This window comes from Ambystoma mexicanum, chromosome 5p, assembly GCF_040938575.1.
Source record: "Ambystoma mexicanum isolate Mex_15411 chromosome 5p, UKY_AmexF1_1, whole genome shotgun sequence".
NCBI lineage: Eukaryota > Metazoa > Chordata > Amphibia > Caudata > Ambystomatidae > Ambystoma > Ambystoma mexicanum.
In genome coordinates, this window is record NC_090930.1 from 1,321,135,915 (window position 1) to 1,321,150,839 (window position 14,925).

A 14,925-nucleotide genomic window follows, 5' to 3' on the forward strand; every position below is an offset into this window, starting at 1 on the left:
GCCGGGCCGCTGGTGGTATTCTCAGCCACTTTTGCTGAAACTGCAAGTCTGTGTGGGCGAGAGAGTCCAGCACCCATTGATCGCTGGAGAGGTTTTCCCACACGCTGACCGAGTGTCAGCCAGCCCCCCACTGGGGTGCAGGGCCTGACATCTTAGCTGGTTCAGTGCTCGTTGGAGGCCAGGGCACCGCCGTGGGAGCCTAGACTATGACAGCGGCCACCTCTGAAGGCCTTGGAACCCCTCCTGAAGGCTTCCTTGGTCGAGAGGGTTGGAGGTAAAATGACTATCCTCAAGATCTGCCCGACTTTCCTCCTGAGGAACGAAAGGACAGACGTGCTGTTGCAGTGTGCCTAGGGCACAGGTCGTCTGTCTTGATGGCCTGAAGCGATTCACCGACAGCCTTACCAAAGATGGTCTACATCGAACGGCATGTCCAGGACTCTGGTCTGAACCTCTTGTCTAAAGTTGGTGGCCTTCAGCCAGCCACAACAGCAAACCCTCTTTCCCATCTGGCGGAACCCCAGGTCTGCAATATCCAGGGCCAGTGTGATGGCATGGTCTAACACCTCACCTTTGTGAAGGATCTCCATTACCTCGACCAGTTTGTCTTTTGGGAGGAAATCCAGAATAGGAGCCATCTTGTACCTTAACTCCCGGTCATACATGGCCAGGATGGCTACAGCATTCGCCGTCTTGACCGTCGTTGCTGAGTAGATGACCTTTTTAGCCACAGAGTCCAACTTAGTTCCCTCGCTGCCCAGGGGGGGGGTCGGAGGACGACTGCTTCCGAGCAGCCACCAGACCAGAGTCCGTAGATTGGTGCAAACTCCGGCACACAGTATTTCTTTTCTAGTCAGTCTGTTTTCACTGGGGCTCTACACCAGCTCCAGATTCTCATCCAGACATTTTCCAGGAGTGGCACCGACAGAATCGTCTTTTCGCCTTGCAGCACCGATACAGGAAGCTCTCAGTCTCTTCCGGTGTCAGCTGGAAGAGTTCCGATGCACGGGCGATCATGGAGTGGAAGGAACCCACTTTGTCTGGCGGAGAAGCCCTTGGAGGCAGACATATGCCGTTGGTGTGTCGCTGTGTCCGGGGGGGGGGTTGGTCAGTGGCAAGTGGAGGCATAGGGTGCCTCTTTGGCAGTGGTGGCCCGAGTGTCAACTGGTTCATCACCGGTGGTACCATCGGAATCCTCTTCTGCATCCGACACCAGCGCGTGGCAGGTCGAGAGGATGTCATGTGACGGATCTCTGCGAGGTGCCTGGGAGTAGGGTCGCTTGGCCCAGCTCCTATGTAGTCCCTGCCGTCGTCACCGGCGCCGACTACCTCCGATATTGTCATCCCCAATGTCTTCCGGGAGGGTGTGGACGGAGGCCTCGCCCTCCATGTTGGAAGACTACATATCCGTGCCCTGGAGTTCTTCCACTCCCCCCAATCCCCTATGAGGGCCATTTAGCTTGCATCACCTAAGCCTTCACAGGAAGGTCGGACAACTTCTGTTGCTTGGCCTTCTGCGGTTTCACCCGCAGTAGCCGACTTGCTCTTCAACGAACTGGAGCGATGGCTGGAGGCCGATGGGTATGAACATGCCCTGGCCTTTGCGGGACCCACTTGTGCAGCCACCCCGACTGAAGTGGACTTGCAGTGATTGGGCTGGTCTTGGGCCCCCCCACGGATGGGGCACCCTCAAAAAGAACTTAGAAAACCGCTCTGGCTGGATATGGATGAAGCATGCCCTTGTGAACCACACTGGGTAGCCACGCCGCCAGTATGATGTGCCGATCCTTTATAGTGCACTTGGTAAAGCCCAGACAGATATCGCAATCCTCCTCGTGCGTTGGGTGAAGGAGATCTACCCCTACTTCGAGACCTTCTTTGGCCTCTTTGAAAGCTGTGAGGACTGTCCATGACAAACCAAAGGATGAGCTTTGGCTTCCTAGATTATAATTTGATGCCAGTTGAGAGTTCTGACCTCTAAAATGGCAAGTTATTTCCTCCTCTATGTCAAAATGGTTTGTTGGTGAGCTTCCCCAATGATTTGAGGGCATCATATTCCTCTTTTGCACTAGTAGGAGCACCCATAGTTTTTCCAAACGAAGCATTGGGTTCAATGGGCATGTTAAGTAGAGTTGCCTGCGTCTCAAGCTTGAAGCCCGATTGGCGTAACCATGCGTGTCGTTTAATCAGCGTGCCTTCAGCAACGATTCTTCCTGCATTGTACGCTGCGTCCAAGTTGTTTTGAGGATGGTTGGCTACTTGTTTCCCCTCTACGATGGTGAGCGAGAGCTGTCTTTTGATGGGGCTCTCGGACTGATTATTATAAGTTACTCACCGTAGTGACTTACGTACTCTTAGTCCCCTTTCCTCCATACTGCATGGGCGTCCCTTCCAAGGGACGGGAGACAACCTTTTTCACCAGAAAAAACCCTTTCTCTTCTTTATAGTTAGAGGCACATGGGGGTGTGGCCCTGAGAGCATGCCCCACCATGACTCCACCCTCTGGCACCACACTTCAGTCCCCATAGACGAGTCGAGCCAACATTGCCTAATGGCACCAGTTTTATTAGGGAGTAGGTTGGTGGGACCTATGGAGGTAAGGGCACTAAGGGTATGTTAGTCACTACAGTGAGTAACTTATAATTACTCTTACATTCCCTTTCCTCCATACTCTATGGGCGATTACAACTGAATGTAGCCCCAGGGTGGAGAGGAGACCGTCCTTAAGAAGCAGGTCCCTTAGAACCGCATGCCCGAAGGCCACATCCGATTTAGAGCCGGCGTTTAAACAGTAGTGCTTGCAGAAAGCTGACTGGGTGGCGCAGGTAGCTGCCTTGCTTATGACATGCCACGTACCATGCCGCTGGAATGCAATGGCCGTGGCCCTGATGGCATGGGCGTGCATGTTGTCTGGCAACGGCTTGCGCTACCCCTCATAGGCCTCTGATGGCCACAACCATCCACCTTGCTATGTAGGCCTTGGATGCCTGATAACTGGGTCTGGAGCACCCAAAGGTGACAAAAAGAGCGCCCGACTAGCGGAAGCCCTTTGTCCTATCCAGATACAATTTCAGAGCGCGCCTGACATCCGGACAGTGCAAGACTGAGCCTCGTCCTTGGGGTCAGTGGAGAATGTAGGACTATTTCCTTGTTTAGATGGAACACTGAGGGTACCTTAGGTAGTAAAGCCAGGTGAGTCTGCAGGACCTCCTTATACCTGTGGAAAGTGGTATAGGGTTCTGAAGCCACCTGAGCCTGGATCTCGCTGACTTAGCGGATGCGAGACCTACAAGCAGACCCGTCTTGATGGTGACCAGCCTGATGTCCGCGGACGCCATTGTGCGCAAGGGCACCCAACACCACATTGAGGTCCCAAACAGGGTGTGGATTTTGATGGGCAGGTAAAGCCTGGACAGGCCTGCCAGTATGTTTCCAGACTATGGGATTGGAAGAGAAGACCTCCTCCGAATTTCAGTAGGCCCCTATGGCTGCGAGATATGTGCGACATGTGTCCACCTGTAGGCCTGAGTGTGCAATGTGCGCCGAGAACGAAAGCACATCTAGTGTGCACGTCAAGGGGTTGATTTCCTTAGAATCTACCCAGTGATGGAACCTGCTCATTTGCTCCTGTACTGGCTCCTAGTGGCCTTGCTCCTAGCCCACTGGATGATCTCCAGGTTAGCCTTAGATAGGTTCAGGTGCTTGAGAGTGATCTGCTCAGGAACCACGCTGCGAGGGCTATCTTCTGAGGAGCACGGTGGAGAACCCTACCCCCCCCTGCTGAGACAGGAGAGTTGCAGAAGGTGAATGGGTGGTTGGTCCGAGAGGCTGAGCAATTCAGAACCATGGTCTCGCCAGCCACCAAAGCGCCATCACTATGATGCTGAGGTGACAAGCCTCCTTTATCTTGGAGTACCCTGGGGATCAGGGATGTGGGTGGGAAAGCATATGCTGTCATGCCCTCCCACTGAATCTGCATGGCGTTGCCTTGGGAGCTGGGGCTAGTTCTGCATTGCTGCGACTGGGTGTAAGCCTTGGGTGTGGCCTTCGTCAGGATAAAGACTTTGAAGTTTGCAAGCTGTTCTCATAATTCCTCGTCAGTGTTAGAGTGGAAGAGGTCACTACCCTCGAACTGAAGGTCCAATATGAGATCCTGGACATCCAGGCCATCATTCTCATGTCTGTGGAGATGCAGATGGCCCAGCAAGAGGTGCCAACATGGGTCCCTGTGGACCCCATGATGTCCTGCGCTACCAGCCTGGATGCACCTAGACCCACCTTGAAGCGTGCCTGCGGCTGCACCGGAAGTTCTGAAAAGAAGCCTGCTATTTCCCCACCACAACCAGTGGTTAGCGGCTGCCAGCATGGCAACCACGTCGACTTGGTGCAGGGAGGCGTTCAGTACAGCTTTTCCCCCCGTACACCTCCAAGATCTTCTCCTTGCCTAGCAGTACCGAGGACCAGCTGGCCGAGGACAACCGAGGCTTAGAGAAGAGGGACGCCACAGCGATCACCGACGAGTGCAGCTAGTGGTGCGTTGACAGCAAGAGTGTATCCCCCTCCATCTGTCTATACTTTGCGTTGAGGTGCCGATTGACAGGCTGGGCAGAGTGGCATGAGCCAAACTTGCTTGGCCAGAGCGAAGACTTCCTTTTGCATCGAGTTACACGTCTTGGTAGGGGGTCTTAGGGAAGAGTACCTCTGCCAAGACCCCCCTCAGGATGAGGAAGGCCCAGATATTCAAGCCTGTTGTGAAAGGCCTTCGCTGACAATGGCATGTCAGGGTCTTCCTCGTCTGTATCCACCGGGGTGTCCGGCTGGTCTGCCGCGGGAGGAGTGCTGGGGGCTGTACGATGCAGTGTGTAGACCGGAGCAGGATGCTGCTGCAGAGATTAGCTGCACTGGGGCGGATTCAACAGAGCCAGCAGCGGAGGCTGTGCTGGGGCCTGTGGTGGCGGAGCCATGGGAGAAATAACTATAGGCGCCGGTGGAGTGACCAGAGGGAGCAAGTCCCTGACTGCATCCCTCTGGATGGCACCCATCTGGGGGGTACGCATCAGCCCCAAAAACCTTTCTTAAAACCTGTCCTTGGAGGCTGAAGAGGAGGCAGTGGATACTGACTGAGTGGCTGGGGCATGCTGGGGCCGGAGCACGCTCCGTTTGAGTTGCAGGGGGAACCTGCCCGGCGCTACTGATGGATACACCATAGGCCACATACATGGTTGATACCAGTCCCACCTTTAAACTCGTTCACCGCCTGCTCTATTCCGAGGAGTGGCATCTGAGTGGCCATGTCTGGTGCAACAGCCATTTTGTCAGGCTGCGGGCCACGTGCCAAAATCGTGGTGCATGGCCCTCCGGACACGGCCTCGCCCAAGACTTTGTCTTGGAATCTGAAGCCTATCCCGCACCTCAGGTCTAGGCCTGGAAGGTTTACCTCCATTGGCATGGTTGCCGGTACTAGGGCGAAGCCCCTCGGGTGTAGACCCGGTAGAAGAACCTTGCAGTCCCTCAGCGCAGATACCAGAAGGGTCTGGCGACTACTTAGCCGAAAGGCTGGTTGCTGGATTAGCGTTGGTGCGTGTGCTGGTAACAGAACTAGAGAGTTTCCTCGGGAAGGAGTCGCCCTTACAGGTTGCGATGGAAAATAACGGCCCTCCCTTGGGCCTTGAGCTCTGCTAGACAAACTTCAAGTACTCTGGAGGAGACGCTTGGAAGAGTTCCCTCCACCTGGTTAGCCGGTTTAGTGAGCATGGAGTCGGAGTCGCACACAGTGAAACCCTCCCGTGGGTGCCAGACGTGGGAAAGTCCCTTGCAGGCTGCACACCTGCTGAAACCCGCTGATGTCGACATGCGCCGGGGAGGAGCGTGACGCCAGAGGACTAAGTACCTAGATGACAAATGAAGACAAAAAAATAGAAGAATCCGGGGAAGAGCGCGTGGAATTACATGGCGAGGCCAAACCCAGGAGCGCTTGTGAAATCGGCCCGTTCCCGTCGACACGGAAAGGGGACTGAGGAGTGGTGCCAGTGGGAGGAGTCTGGGTAGCTCATGCTCCCAAGGCTGCGCCCGCACGCCTCAAAATTTAAAGGGGAAGGTTTTTCTGGTGAAAAGGGTTCCGTCTCCCGTCCCTAGGAAGGGGCGCCCATACAGTATGGAGGAGACAGGACATAAGAGTAAGATTTTTTACCACCTGGCCCACTTGTGAATCACCACTTGAATGTGCATCTAAGCAGTAATGCTGTGTGAAGGTCCAAACTGAACTCCAAGTTGCTGCTTTGCAAATAGCATCTAAGGGAACATTTGCAATGAAAGCTAGAGTAGCCCCGGTACCTCGACGTGCGCGCTCTGGGCGAGAATGGATCCATTTGACAATCCATTTTGAAATAGCAGACTTTGACAAAGGATTCCCCTTCTCATCCTGTGGAAAGTGAAACTAAGAATTGAGCAACTTTCCTCAATGGTCTTGTTTTGGTAACACATCACTGCCCTCCTGACGTCCGGTATATGGAGGCTTCATTCTGCTGAAATTTGAGGATTTTGAAAGAAAGTAAGAAGTTGGATTGATTGACATGGTACTTTTAAATAAATTTAGGAGAGAAACATGGATCTGTATGCAACACAACCTTGTCTTTGTGAATAATTAATGGATCTTGAACAGAGCTTGCAGTTTGCCGACTACCAATTGAAGCGATAGCATCAAGAAAAGCAGTCTTAAGTGAGATGTTTAAGACTGGCTTTATGCATTGGCTCAAAGGGGTAACCAATGAGTTTTGTAAAGAAAACAAGATTCCAACAAGGAGTAGGATTAGAAATTAGAGGGTATAGTCTCTTAATCCCTACATAAATGCTTTAACCACCGGAAATTTCCACCATGAGATTTTACTCCGAGATGTAGTATAAAATGAATGTGCAGCTAGATTAATTTAGCTAATTAAAAACAAAACCTTAATTTAGTAAATAAAGCAGATAGTACAGTATATCTGAATGTGACCAGTCAATGGTGTTGATGCTGCTTGCTTTGCAACACCAAAACAAAGCGTTTGTTGAAATAGTGTCTTGTATTGGTATTACTTAGCTCCTTTAAAATGTCCATACATCTTTGGGGCAGGTTCAAGTGCCCAAATTCTAGGACATCAGGAGCCAGTTGCCAAGTTCAGTGTTTGTGGACATGGATGCAGTGTTGTCCCCTCATGTTGGGATAACATGTAAGGGAAGGCTGGTTTGGCTGGTGGCAAAATAGGTGGGAGAACCAAGTTTGACGTGTCCACATTGGAGCAATTCGATCATGTTCCTGGTGCATTTTGTGGATTTTCTTGTTTAGAAGCAGTGTTGGCATCCACAGTGCATTCCCCTTGGACCCTGTCTTGGGATATCTGGAAGCATAGTCTTGGCATTGTGCATTCTCTCGTGTTGCAAGGAGATTTGTTTGGATGGCCCCAGTCTTTGAAGACATTGTGTACAATGTCTGCATGTAACTGCCATTCGTGCTCAGAGTTTTGGGTTTCTGCTTAGCACGTCTGCCATTTGTATTTCGCTGGAACATGTGACAGGAGGAACAGAGTGCCCAGTTACAGATGTTCTTGGCTAGTTTGGACAGACTTGGAAAATGTCCCTTCTGGTTTGTTTATAGTACAGGGCTGTGGTGCGGTGTCAGGACTAGGACCGTCATCCCAGTCAGCTGATGATGAAATGCTTGCAAAGCTTTGAACACTGCTAGTAATTCCAGAAGGTTGATATGCTTGTTAACGCTTGTGCTGACACTGTGCGCATTAGGATGGATAACCTGTGCACAAACTGTCAAAGGGAAATAATGTTTCCTTTTGACAGCGGCAGCTTCGAGAGTGCCAAGTGTTAACATTGGGCTGGCTTTGGGGGATTTTCTATTTGCTGAAAAGAAAGTTTGTCAGCAGCAAATTACTAGACATGAACCCCAAGGACAAAGCAAATTGTCCTTGCTCCTTCATAAATTCTTGCCTATGAGTGGGCGAGGAGATTCTGCGAGCCCTTTAAACTTGCATCAGTGGTTACTCTCAGCTGTACTCATCCGATATCCTTGCTGTTACTGTCCCTCCTTTTGCTTACTCCTGCGTTAGTCTGCACTTCTAAAATATAAAATGCACTTACTTTGAATGGTGTGCTTAAAACTTCATACTACCATTCACATTTTAGAGCAAATAAACTTTAATGCAACTTCAAAATGTTTGCGTCTATTACGCTACCATTAACATTTGTTGACAGTGATATTGCGGAAGCAATAAACTTCAAACACTTAACAAGTATGCCCCTTCAAAAAGCCAAACTTTCTTTTCTGGGTCAAAACAAATAAAACATGAGTGTTAATGAATACTTTCAGGTAAGCATGGGCCTGGCAGAGCAAGGAGAAGTAATGGCAAACCAATTACATAAACAGTATTCCTTTAATACTAACCTGTCTGCAAGGATGCTGGGGAGAGCCAATGGAAGAAGCAGACACTGGAAACCTATCCTGAAAATGTAAATAAGTCAGATTAAAAACACCATTACTACTTAAATTAACATCTGTACTCACTTCTTACGTTGCTTACACTACAGCGTCCCTGTACACCAAGAGGCATGAACATTTTCAACGTTTGGGAAAACAAAGCTTGATGTGTGACCATCAGCAATGTACACCACCATCCCCATTTTGCAGTTCAGTTTTCCAAGATGGGGACGCACAAGAAAGTAAACCGGGCTTTGGTGGACAATTTACAACATCATAGGCGGTTTGATTATTCACAAAAGGTACTACAGTAGGATTTTTCTTGACCCTATGTTTAGGGCTCAGTAAGACTAATCCACACAGACTGCAGGGCTGCTCTTTATCTGTCAGACGAAGGGGTAAACCAGGGAGAGCAGTCAAGACTACACATTCAAGAGGAGAGCATTGTGGTTTAACAGTACAACACTACACAATTTCTCAATACAAATATATGGGATACATTACTCAATGTAATCTTATTTCTGATGCTTGTATCAGCTTAGATTCACATGCTGTGCATAGGCCAACATCTAGTGGAAGCTGCAGAGTATTAGTTTGTTTTTTTAATTCGAAAATGGGCGTCGAGCTAGGGCGTGCCAGTAATACTATCCCTAGTGTGACGTCCACTGTACCCATGATCCCTCACGCATGTAGGACCCTCAGATTGTATTTCTTTCTGACACGAGGTAGAGTGAGTACAGAGTATCCAAGCAGATAGATAGACTACAAGCATCCATGCGCCTTCTCTCAGAGGGGAGGAAGGGCGGGCGCATGGGAATCTAAGCAGATACAAGCTTCAGAAATAAGATTACGGAGAATAATGCATCCCTTCTGAGGCTTGTGGAATCTGCTTAAATCACATGCTGTGCATAGATTAGCGAGCAGTGTTAGGAGGTGGGATGTGAGAAGGGTCATGAGCGAACAAATGTCTTAAAATCACTTGTCCCACTTGAGTATCTGTCTTGGAATGAGTATCAATGCAGTAGTGCTGCTTTGGGGTTCTTGGAAGAAAGCCGGAAGCTCAATGGACTGGTTAACGTGGAATTTAGAAATAAACTTAGGTGAAAACCTAGGGTGTGTTCGTAAAACCAGTTTATCTTTCTGACAATTAAAGAAAGGATCCTGCACCGACCGAGCCTGATTTTCACTGACCCTTCTTAGGGATGTAATGGCTACTAAGAAGGCAGTTTTATATGTCAGGTGTTACTGCTTTTATGTTTGGGCTCGAATGGGGGGCCCATGAGTTTAGCCGGCACCACATTAAGGTCCCATCCTGGTGGTGGGTTAGAAATGGGAGGGTGGAGTCTCTTTACCCCTTCCATTAAGGATTTAACCACTGGTACTTTCCACCACGATACCTTGTTATGGGAGGTGGTGTAGCTGACAGTGCTGCCAGGTGTACCTTTAGTGAATTAAATACCAACTCTGCGTCCAGCAGGTGGAGCATGTAGGTGACAATAGTGGAAGGAGTCCAATCGACTGGGTTGATTTGCTTATTCTGGCACCAGATAACAAATCTTTTCCATTTGTCAAATTAACAGTGGCTAGTGTTTGGCTTCGTAGATTCCTTTAGGATGTCCATGCACCTGTGTGGTAAATTGGGATGTCCAAACTATGACTTCAGGAGCCATGCTGCCAAGTTCATTGATCTGATTTGAGGATGCACTGTTTAACCTTTGTGCTGGGATAGAAGGTTGTACCAGCACGGGAGTCTGATGGGTTCGCACGTTGCTAGCCTGCGCAAGTGTGGGAACCACGGCTGTCTCGCCCACATGGGAGCAACTAGGATGAGCGTCCAATTCCCTGTGCATCTTGTTGACCACCTTCCTCAGAGGAGTTGGTGGAAAAGCGTAAGCAAACATCCCTGACCAGTTCGTCCACAGGGCGTTCCCCTTGGAGCCTGGCTGGGGAAACCTGGATGCAAAGTCTGGGCATTGTCTGTTTTCGCTTGTGGCGAATAGGTCTATAGTGGGGAAACCCCACTGTGAGAAGATGTCTTCTACGACTTCTCTGTAGAGACCACTCGTGTTCTCTTGGGAGAGGATCTCTGCTCAAGGCATCTGCTAGTTAATTGAAATCCCCTGGAACATGTTGAGATGACAGGTAAATGTTCCGTCTGAGTGCCCATATCCAAATTTTCTGGGCAAGCTTGGACAGATTTGGCGAACAGGTCCCTCCCTGCTTGTTTAGGTAGAACATTGCTGTTGTGCTGTCTGTTAAGATCTGCACTGACAGGTTCAACAGGTGGGGCTCGAAGCGCTCTGAATACTGCCATAAACTCTAGCAGATTGATATGATTCTTGTCCACTGTGTGAGACCAGAGACCCTGCGCTGTGTGGTCCCCACCCTGACAGGGATGCATCTGTAGTGACTACAGCCTGTACTTCTGGATCGTAAAAGGGTTTCCCCCTTTGACAGGTTCTCTCTTGTCCACCATTAAAGACTTTGTACCAGTGTTGGTGAAACAACCACTAGATCGTCCCACTGACCACTTGCCTGAGACCACTGTTTCGGCAACCATTCTTGAATGGGACGTATGCGCAGGCGTGCGTGGGGGCCAGGTAAATACATGACGCCATCATGCCTAGCAAGCGCATCACTTTGCGCACCGTTATCTGGCGATTGGGCAGATAAGAGGAATTTGCAGTAGTAGATTCCGAATTCTTTCCTTCGATGGAAAGGCCAACCCCCTCTTGAGTGTTTAGTACAGCTCCTAGGAACTGTTTGGAGGTGCTCGGCACCAGGCTTGATTTTTTCTCGTTTATGGAGAAACCCAATTCGAAGAGGAGGTTGATCGTTCTTTGAATGTTTGAATTGCAAATTACTCGGGGCTCCCCCGTGATGAGCCAGTCGTCCAGGTAAGGGTACACTGAGATTGCCTCCCTGCGTAGGTGTGCCGCCACCACCGCCAGAACCTTGGTGAATACCCTTGGAGCCGAGGCTATACCGAAGGGCAGCACCTTGAACTGGTAGTGCTGACTGTCCAAGAAATCAAATAGGTACACAGGATCCTATTTATATGTACCACATCTTACTCCACCAATAGGAACATAGATTATATTATAAAAGGAGGATACGATGGTAAACTTTCTCTACTTCCACCCCTCCTTCTCCCCCAATGATTAGACACCTCTGACAGATTCTCCGGCACTACAGGTCTTGACAACAGACTGCGTGCAACATTCCAAATTTCAAAAAACATTTTTGTTTAATACAGAATATTTAAATTAAAACATAAGATACTACCCACACCTAACAGTGTACAAAACCACCACTAAAACCTACAAAATCTAAAAAGCTAAATTTCAAATAAACCACTTACAAATGGACAGACGAAATCACATATCACAGTACATAGAAAAAACCTAAATGTGTCACTAAAGCAACATATAATCCCAACATGTTTCTGTTCTTTAAAGCCCCTTTCGGGCGAACATTCTTCAGGGGAACCTTTAAAACATCCACTATTCTTCTCAACACCGTGTTGAATGGGTAGTTTCAGGCAACCAGCCTGCAAAGAAGGGAAACAGGAAACTAATCAGATCCCCAGGGGAGGGGGTATTACCAAATGTAAAAGTGGAGTTGACTCAGTCAAGAGAACAATTCCACAAAAAGGTTTAGAAATTAAACCAATTAGATTTACCTTAATGTGGTGAATCTTCAACGCACGTCTGTAAATGACAGATAGGCTAATTTTTCTTCATTGAAAAACCAAGATACTTCAAAAGGCGTCTCAATCCACCGAAAATATCGTCACACCTAGAAAGGACACATCACACTACCAATGAGCCACAGATCAGTACAGGACAACAGTCATGAATTGTTCAGGATATATTAAATAAAAATTACCTTCACGCAAGTGAAGCCACCCACAACGTGGGGCAAGGGGAGGAAATCCCTTGTAATGACAACCAAGTCTGCAGATGATTACAAAAGAGGACGCAGAACCAATCTGTAATATAAGAAGGGCGGTCACCAACCATCTCAAAGAGCATTAAAATGCACCGATACACCACGGCTCCCAAATGTGTAAAAAAAGGGGAGAAAAGAAACCATTTCAAGCCCAGCCTAGGTCGGCATTAGAGCTCATGCTTCCAAACAGTAGTGTCATACACCAGCGGTCTTCACAGCCATTAAATGTGTAAAAACATGCTGAACGTGACCAAGTAGTGAGAGATAGTACACAACACCTCAACGTTCAGTAAGTAAAAAACTGCGGAAAAGGGATAATAGCCACCAACATCACTAAAAGTAATGTAGCTACTAAAGTTCAAGAACAACATGCTCACCTCTAGATTAGGAGAAACAAACTCCTTGCTAATGACTCGCGGGTTTGAAAGAAGACCGTGCAGCACCAGCATGTGTTTTCACCAAGTGCAGCAAAACGCTCACCACTTCCTAGTAAACACTAAGAAAGGACTATACTTTGAGTAAATACTAGCCGGTAAGAAAAAAACTAGCGGCCATCTTTGCATCAAACCACCCAACAACAAGGGGAAGCAGTGTTGAGAAGAAAGTGCACTGGGGGGCACAAAACCATTCAAAAGAAATCGACAGCATTGCAAAAATCAAGCAACAGACATATGCACATTTTTGCAAATATAGATGGCACAAAATAACGAAAATTCAAAAAAAATTCAAAACAGCCAAAATTGCAAACAATAGTCAGATAGCAGAAAACATTTATGTTTGGCTGACCAGATGCCAATCAATACTCTCATTGAGCCCCAGAACATTACTTTGCAATTTAAAAATCATTTTTTGTTCTAGGTTCAATAATTTCTGGTCTGTCTCGGCTTTCCTATGGCCATGCACCTTTTCCAAAATAAACCACGTAAAGTCACTGCAGCCATGTTTCATATCAAGAAAATGTTTCACTAAAGGAGCTGCAATCACTTGATTTCTGATGCAGCTCCGATGTTCCACCGTACGGACTTTACAATGTCTGTTAGTCTTGCCTACATAATATAGGCCACAGGAGCATGTGATTAAATAAACATTCGATGTGCTACAGTTGGTCATTTCATTACACACCCATTTCAGATTAGGTAAAATTTGTATATATCTAATCTCTTTAGTTTGGACACATACTGCATTTACCGCAAGGAAAATGCCCTTTTATTTCCGGTAAATCCCATAACCTGGTTTGTCTCACCAGTGGTGTACTTTTCTCAGTTACATCATTCCTGATCAAAATGTTCCTTAGGTTTTGACATTTTCTAAAGGCCACCAAAGGGGGCAAGGCTTCCTTTCCTCTGTATACCTTTTTCCAAGTTTTCACCACAATAGATTTAATTTTGTACGATAAATTTGAAAAAGTATTAACAAAAACAGTACCAATCTTTCTCTTTATTTTCACATTTTTCTCCAAAAGAGCCTCCCGGTTATTATTGTATGCTCTTTTTGAAGCAGTCTTAATCACTCTAGGTGGATAGCCTTTGTTTCGCAGTTTTTGAGTAAGTGCGTCTGCACTTAGACGGAAATCCTCTTTTCTACTACTATTCCTTTTTAACCTTAAAAACTGCCCAAAAAGGTAAGCTGTTTTTCAAATGCTTAGCATGATGGCTGTTAAAGTGCAGAAGAGAATTCTTGTCAGTAGTCTTTGTGTAGGGCTTCACTTTTAACACTCCATTCTCATGAAAGATGGTAATATCCAGAAAATGAGTCTCAAAGTCTAGTTTTTTCTTACCGGCTAGTACCTAACTGAAGAGTGTAGTCCTTCCTTAGTGTTCACTAGGAAGATTGCATGTAAAAGATGGCCGCTGTATTTTCTTGCCGGCTAGTATTTAATCGAAAAGTATAGTCCTTTTAGTGTTTACTAGGAAGTGGTGAGCGTTTTGCTGCACTTGGTGAAAACACATGCTGGTGCTGCACGGTCTTCTTTCAAACCCCGCGAGTCATTAGCGAGGAGTTTGTTTCTCCTAATCTAGAGGTGAGCATGTTGTTCTTGAACTTTAGTAGCTACATTACTTTTAGTGATGTTGGTGGCTATTATCCCTTTTCCGCAGTTTTTTTACTTACTGAACGTTGAGGTGTTGTGTACTCTCTCACTACTTGGTCACGTTCAGCATGTTTTTACACATTTAATGACTGAAGACCGCTGGTGTATGACACTACTGTTTGGAAGCATGAGCTCTAATGCACGACCTAGGCTGGGCTTGAAATGGTTTCTTTTCTTCCCTTTTTTTTTTTTTTACACATTTGGGAGCCGTGGTGTATCGGTGCATTTTAATGCCTTTGAGATGGTTGGTGACTGCCCTTCTTATATTACAGATTGCTTCTGCGTCCTCTTTTGTAATCATCTGCAGACTTGGTTGTCATTACAAGGGATTTCCTCCCCTTGCCCCACGTTGTGGGTGGCTTCACTTGCGTGAAGGTAATTTTTATTTAATATATCCTGAACAATTCATGACTGTTGTCCT

General features: G+C 47.6%; 1 protein-coding gene across 2 annotated transcripts in view; it reads right to left on the reverse strand.

Annotated features, from left to right (window-relative positions):
- TENT4A (terminal nucleotidyltransferase 4A) overlaps positions 1-14,925 on the reverse strand; it is a 612,157-nt gene that overhangs the window by 73,399 nt on the left and 523,833 nt on the right. For both annotated transcript variants that reach the window (XM_069613719.1, XM_069613720.1), the window contains exon 12: positions 8,432-8,488. In XM_069613719.1, coding sequence (XP_069469820.1) covers positions 8,432-8,488 — 57 coding nt within the window. The remainder of the gene's footprint in view (positions 1-8,431; positions 8,489-14,925) is intronic.